General features: G+C 31.0%; 1 protein-coding gene across 2 annotated transcripts in view; it reads right to left on the bottom strand.

The window, feature by feature from the left end:
- Nucleotides 1-542: 542 nt before the first annotated feature.
- LOC111708228 (uncharacterized) overlaps nt 543-6,860 on the bottom strand; it is a 14,373-nt gene continuing 8,055 nt past the window's right edge. The window contains exons 10-13 of one of the 2 annotated variants that reach the window (XR_002766608.1): nt 3,829-3,884; nt 3,050-3,155; nt 2,077-2,405; nt 543-721 (exon numbers count right to left, since the gene is read on the bottom strand). Coding sequence is in view for 1 of the 2 variants with exons in the window: in XM_023481545.1 (XP_023337313.1) it covers nt 2,328-2,405; nt 3,050-3,155; nt 3,829-3,884 (240 nt within the window). In the remaining variant the exon portion in view is untranslated. Of the gene's footprint in view, nt 722-744; nt 2,406-3,049; nt 3,156-3,828; nt 3,885-6,860 lie in introns of those variants that run through there. The other variant, XM_023481545.1, reaches the window with a different exon arrangement.

Genomic DNA, 6,860 nt, shown 5'->3' with positions numbered 1-6,860 from the left:
AATATTATTATTCCTAAATATTGAGGTGATTGAACCAATTGAGGTTGGATAAGAAAGGTAATATCCTGGATATTGTAAATCCTCTGAACCAACTATAATATCCTAGGTATTGTTGAAATATAATTCAACCGCGGACCAGATCTGGGATATGTCCATCACAGTAATCCAAAAAGTTGCTGCAAGCTCCCACACAAGAATCAAAGTGAATTTTTGCGATTTCTTTTAAAAAACCTAAGTTTAAAACAAGTCCTTCATGATTATGAAATGTCTATGCCTAGGGATACAATAAGTATAAGTGAGTTAATGAAAACTATGAAGGCAAGGCTTTGCGAGATTTCAAAATCGACCCAGCCTGTAAATGTGCCATCATCTCAGATACAGGGTGTCTCAATTTATGTGAACATTTCCGATAGATGCTTGAAATATTTCGCAGCGTTTATTTGTCAACATTTTGCCTAAATTATATACAATCGCCTAAAAATATGCCTTATCCTGGAATTTCCAAATTAACAAAAAAATTAATAAGAAACTTTTCTAATAAGTAATGCAAACATTCATAATTTATTGTTCATAAATTACATTTTAGAGAACACACAAAAAGTAGTGATCACAAAAAAAAATATCTACAGGATTAATTTACAATATACACTTAAATAGATTCTTAAAGAATATTTACAAAGTTTTGCTCCAAAGCATACTAAGCTCGATTTAATTAAATTCTCTGAAATTATAATAAAATAAAAATGCCGTTAACAATGATGTTTATTTCCAATGAGATTGAATTGTTAAACTGATGTTAATTTCATATCAAAATGATTCACATACACACTTTGTTCAAAAAACCTTTACTTACTTATTTTCACTATTCTCCGCCCCCCTGATCCAAACCATACATCCTACCTCTTCAATACTTTTTTACCTAGATTTAATCCCTACCTCTTAAGCTCATTCTCATATGATCTATTCTAATCCATAGATAACTTATTAAATACCTTTCCAAAATATTCTTGGTTGATCTAACCCCGTCACCTTCAATCCTCGATTTCTCAGATTCAATCCCAGTTCAATTCATCCATTTGATCCAATCCCTAGATATTAAATCAGATCCCCTCTTATCATCCAAGCCTAACACTTCCGATATATTTTTCATCAATTCAATCCTTTTCTCCAAAAGATTAATCCCAAATCTTCATTCCAATCCACATCCCCTTGGTCGGATCTCTAAATCTAATAAGATCTTACCAAACCTTACCCCACAAAAAATTTTTCCTCATCAAAAATTCTCCTTATCAATGACACCCCTCCCCATTTCCTTCCTTATTCCATTTTCTCAAAAAAAACCTCCTTCCCAATCCTTCGCTTTTCTCCGAAGACTCTGACCCTTAATCTCCTTAGCTGGGCCATATTTTTTTTTTTACAATTCCTTTCAATTAACCGCTTTTACTGCCTTCAATGTTTAACAACTTATTTTATCTAGGAACAATAAGTAATAAGCAATGTTACTAATTGAGTGTACGAATACAGTCAAATAGTTCATGCGTAAAAAAATTGGATTAATGAACTTAGATAAAAATAAATTAAGAAAACAGAACGGTTATTTGAATAAGATTGTGCATAAATGTATTTTTGACTGAAATTTCTAAGATGAAATTATGCACCAATTATGATTTTATGAAAATTCGAAAATTAATTAAACAGAGATCGGGTTTGTACTAGAAAATGAGTAAACGCTATGTTAGCTTTAATCTCAGATTCCATTAATAAAACACAATATGTTGTTCTTATTGGGTCAAACTTAAACCATTTTGTGTATTTATTTGTACTTATTGACCTTGAATTGACTAGATTTTACGATTTTTAAAGTTAAGAACTACTGAACCAGAATAAAGAATAAATACAAATCTGAAGTAAATTATATGCAATCTATGCACTGTATGTTTTTGGACATTAACCACTTACGTTTTAACTGTTTTTTGATCATTAATGAATAGTTCTCTAATAAGAATCTCATATTGAATTAGAATTGTAGTAATTTCTTCCCTGGAGCCTTTAAAATGATAAACTAATCACACCTACCAGAAAATAAAAAAGTCGAATTTTAAAGATTATATGGAAGATAAGTTATCAAATTAATGGACTATAGAATTGATTTAAATACTTAATTTCTTTTCTTATATAATCTTGTATAATATTTGCAAAGGCTAGATCAATAGTTAAAGTTAAACATCTGCAGATGTACAATTAAACAATTTGATACGTTGGATTAGTGTTCAACGTCCACGTTTGGATTCAAAGTTGGGTTGAATTAAATTTTTTGCCAAACTAAACTATTTAATGAACTGCACATAGGTTTGGGAGTCAGAGCTAAAAACTCCAGAGAATTTCCAACCTCGTTCCGAAAGCTCCTAAAAAAATGTTTTCAATGCAATAAAAGAAAGAACCTGTTAAATTTTTTAAAGTCCAAAAAAAAGTGTCAGATTTATGTCTAGTCTACAAATCCATTACAGGTCTAGTCTACAAATCCATTACAGGTCTAGTCTACAAATCCATTACAGGTCTAGTCTACAAATCCATTACAGGTCTTAGTCTACAAATCCATTACAGGTCTAGTCTACAAATCCATTACAGGTCTAGCCTACCAATCCATCCCAGGTCTAGTCTACCCATCCATCCCAGATCTGGTCTACCAATCCATCACAGGTCTAATTTACCAATCCATCCTAGGTCTAGTCTATCAATCCATCCCAGGTCTAGTCTATCAATCCATCCCAGGTCTAGTCTACCTTCATTTCAGGTCTAGTCTACCAATCCATCCCAGGTCTAGCCTACCAATCCATCCCAGGTATAGTCTACCAATCCATTCTAGGTCTAATCTACCAATCCATCCTAGGTCTAGTCTACCAATCCATCATAGTTCTAATCTACCAATCCATCCCAGGCCTAATCTACCAATCCATCCTAGGTCTAATCTACCAATCCGTCCTAGGTCTAATCTACCAATCCATCCTAGGTCTAATCTACCAATCCATCCTAGGTCTAGTCTACCAACCTTTAAAGCAAAGATGATAACACTCTTAGCACTCTCCAGGTCCTGATGTTTAGGTGAAGGTAGAGACAGAACCCGTCCTGCCTTCTCCACTGCTCTATCAACCAACCTAATTCAACAACGGTAAAATTCAACATAACTCGACTCGGTAAATGAGTTTTCGTATAGTTCCATAAATTAGTTAACTTTTTAATATTGATAAGTTTATATATAGTTCAGTTGACTTTATATAGGTAGAAATGTTTGGTTAAGATGATCTTGTAAATATCTAGAAATATTTATAAAAGTTGTCCTTGCAAATATCTAGAAATATTTAGTTAAGACGCCCTTGTAAATATCTAGAAATATTTAGCTAGGATGCCCTTGCAAATATCTAGAAATATTTAGTTAAGATGCCCTTGAAAATATCTAGAAATATTTAGTTAAGATGCCCTTGTAAATATCTTTATATATTAGTTATGTTGCCAATATAAATATCTAGAAATATCTAGTTTTGTTCCCAATGTAAATATATAGAAATATTAATAGAAATATTATATTTGTTGCCTTAATAAATCTTTAGTAATAATAAGTTTTGTTGCCTTTAAAAATCTCTAGAAATATTTAGTTTTATTGACTATAAAAATCTCTAGGAATGTTTAGTTTTGTACTGCTTTATAAATATCTAGAAATATTATGTTTTTTGTCTTTGTAAATATTTATAAATGTTTATATTTATATTTGTATTTAGCTAACTTTATAAATATGTATAAATGTTAAATGAATTAAATATTCTCTATTACCTGGCTCCATAGGATATTCTCCAGGGATACCTTCGAACCTTCCACTCCCAGGATACCTGCAGAAATACATATTCAAAATTATTATTATTATCATTAAAATTATGTTATATAATTATTATTATTATCATTAAATTTATTATTATAATTATTAATATTATCATTAAATTTATTATTTTAATCATTATTATTATCATTATTATTGTATTGTTTACTGGGAATGTTGATGATTTATCATTTTATTAATGCGTCATAACACCAAATGTAGCGACTACCTACAATTAAAATTTTATTATATCATAAAGATTTATTCACACACAAAGATACAAATACATATATAATGGTTCAGTTTAAATTTATTTAAATAAATTTTTTGAATATGTAGTTTTACAAAAGAAATAAGAAAATACGCAAAATTATGCACAAATAAGCGACATTGATCATTTCATTGCATAACATATTTAGCATTTTAGTATCATTGAATCCTTCAACATATTTAAAAGTTCTTGTAAAACTGGAACTTTCCATGCATGGTCCAATGGGACATCAAAATATTTCATTTGTTTCTTAACTAACATTTTAGTAAGATCTGAAAGATTTACAGAACAATCATTTGCAATGGAAAATAAATTTCTGCCAATAACTGTGTTAAGGTCATTTTTGAATAAATTAGAAAGAAATCTAATGCAAAGCTTAAGTAAACCAGACTCCAATACCAACAGTTGAAGTTAAGAATTTGCAACAAGCGGTTTTCCTACAGATGACCGCAGGAGGAGAAAGAAATATAGAAAATGCTCTAGAAGTCTCTTCTTTCAACTTGTCGGTTGGGAAAAATATGAGTTGCCTGCTACAAGCCATAAAGGCAGGGGATTTCTACCTGGCTGAATATCTATGTATATTTAATCTATGATGAAGTTAGATCTGGTTAGTTTGCTTTTTCTTTCAAATAATGTTGGATTATATAATTAAATTAGGTTCTAAATTTACTAATTAAATTACAAACATATGTATTTTAAATGAATAACTGAAAGTTTTCACATGAAAAACTACTTATTTACAGTGAAACCCTTAATAACGAATACATCGAAAGAATTCTTCAAACGTCGTATTCTTCACTTTCTGATAATGGAATGTTTCAGATATTTAGTTTTTTAAATTAAATGATTATATGGAACTGTTTAAAACTGTTCCCGCATATTCATGGCTATTTATTTATTTTCGCAAATGCTGAAACTTACGTAATATAGCATAAAACTCATTGAAAAATTGTCAAGACGACATTTCATAAATTCTTCCGATGTATTCGTTATTAAGGGTTTCACTGTATGTTTATCTTCAATAAATTGAAATTGAATATTTTGTTTATCTTAAGAAAAGTTTTTGGGATTATATTACATGAGAAAAGAGTTCATGTTAAATATTTAAATATACCATTACTCCGCCCCACCCCCTCTAAATTTTATTACTGGAACCTATATCTGTCCATAAATAGGTTGAGTATGTTTTAGTAAACAAATACTAGTAATCTGATATAAAGAGTGATATTGGTAGGAAGTTTGAGATATTTGATATTCTGCAGTAAACTACAGGGGTGTCTGTTTTATGGAGAAATAATTACCCCACCCAATAAAATAATTCTTTTCCGCAGTAGACATTAAAGGGGAAAATAGTGAGATTTTTGAGTAAGCATCTAAACGGAAAAACTTGCCAGTTAATGTATAATTCCCCCCCCCCCCCTGGAACCTTCTTTTGTACACTACAATGTACACCTGTATACCTTCCTAGTCATACATTAATATTTGATTAAAGAGAATACAAGAATACAGAGTAAACACAAAACCATCTAAATCTATGTGAAGTTCGATCTATTTGCACCTCATAGTGCATTATTTTATAACTAAAGTGAAATATGTGAAAATCATATCTATTATAAAGCAAGGGAAAAATTAAAAGACGAAATTTAATTTTTAGATGCGTTGGACAAATTAATTCATTGATTTCTTCCAATAAATTGAACTAAACTCAAAGCTCTACAAAAATTTTACTAATAAAATATGGACACCTGGCATATAGATAGTACAAGCTTAGTAATAGTTTAATTATGTTCTCTACGACCAAAACATACTCCTTTCACAGCAGTTCCGTTCTTTTACACGTAATTGAGTTTTGTGTTTACCATTAGTAGCAACCAAACTAACATAATATTTCTGGAATAAACAGATGTAAAATTGCCAATTAGTTATGAACAAATTAACGTGAACACCCTGGGTTAGTCCGCCCCGCGGCATTTTAAAGAGCAAGTTTGCGCTCTTACTTAGCATTCATACAATCGTTAAAACACCTTATTGTTATCAAATGAATCCTAATATTTTATTATAAAACACTTCACTCTCAGCTCAGCCTCACATACCCAGCCTTTCTGGTCACTCCTTCTGATGAAAACGTTGCGTAATAACCATATGCTTTGTAATCAGGGGCGGATCAAACCATTATTTCAGGGGAGGTGCGCTATATTGCGCGCGTAAGCGCTCAAAAAACATTTCGGCCCCCCCCCCTGGGCCCCCAGTGAACAAAAAGCAGTAAATTTCTATTTCTTATTTGTTCAAAAAATATAAGTTTACAAACTCTAGTTCTACTTTCTGCCTGTAAACTCTTTCTCCTACTTTCTATCTGTAAACTCTAGTTCTCCTACTTTCTACCTGTAAACTCTAGTTCTCCTACTTTCTATCTGTAAACTATAGTTCTCTTACTTTCCATCTGTAAACTCTAGTTCTCCTACTTTTTATCTGTAAACTCTAGTTCTTCTACTTTCTATATTGTAAACTCCAGTTTTCAGCTTTCTATCTGTAAACTCCAGTTCTCACACTTTATATCTGTAAACTCCAGTTCTTCTACTTTCTATCTGTAAACTCCAGTTCTCCCACTTTCTATCTGTAAACTCCAGATTTCATACTCTATATCTGTAAAACCCAGTTCTCCTACTTTCTATCTGTAAACTCCAGTTCTCCTACTTTCTATCTGTAAACTCCAGTTCT

The sequence above is a fragment of the Eurytemora carolleeae genome, unplaced genomic scaffold (assembly GCF_000591075.1).
Source record: "Eurytemora carolleeae unplaced genomic scaffold, Eaff_2.0 scaffold134, whole genome shotgun sequence".
Classification (NCBI taxonomy): domain Eukaryota; kingdom Metazoa; phylum Arthropoda; class Copepoda; order Calanoida; family Temoridae; genus Eurytemora; species Eurytemora carolleeae.
This window is presented reverse-complemented; position numbering and strand designations above follow the sequence as displayed.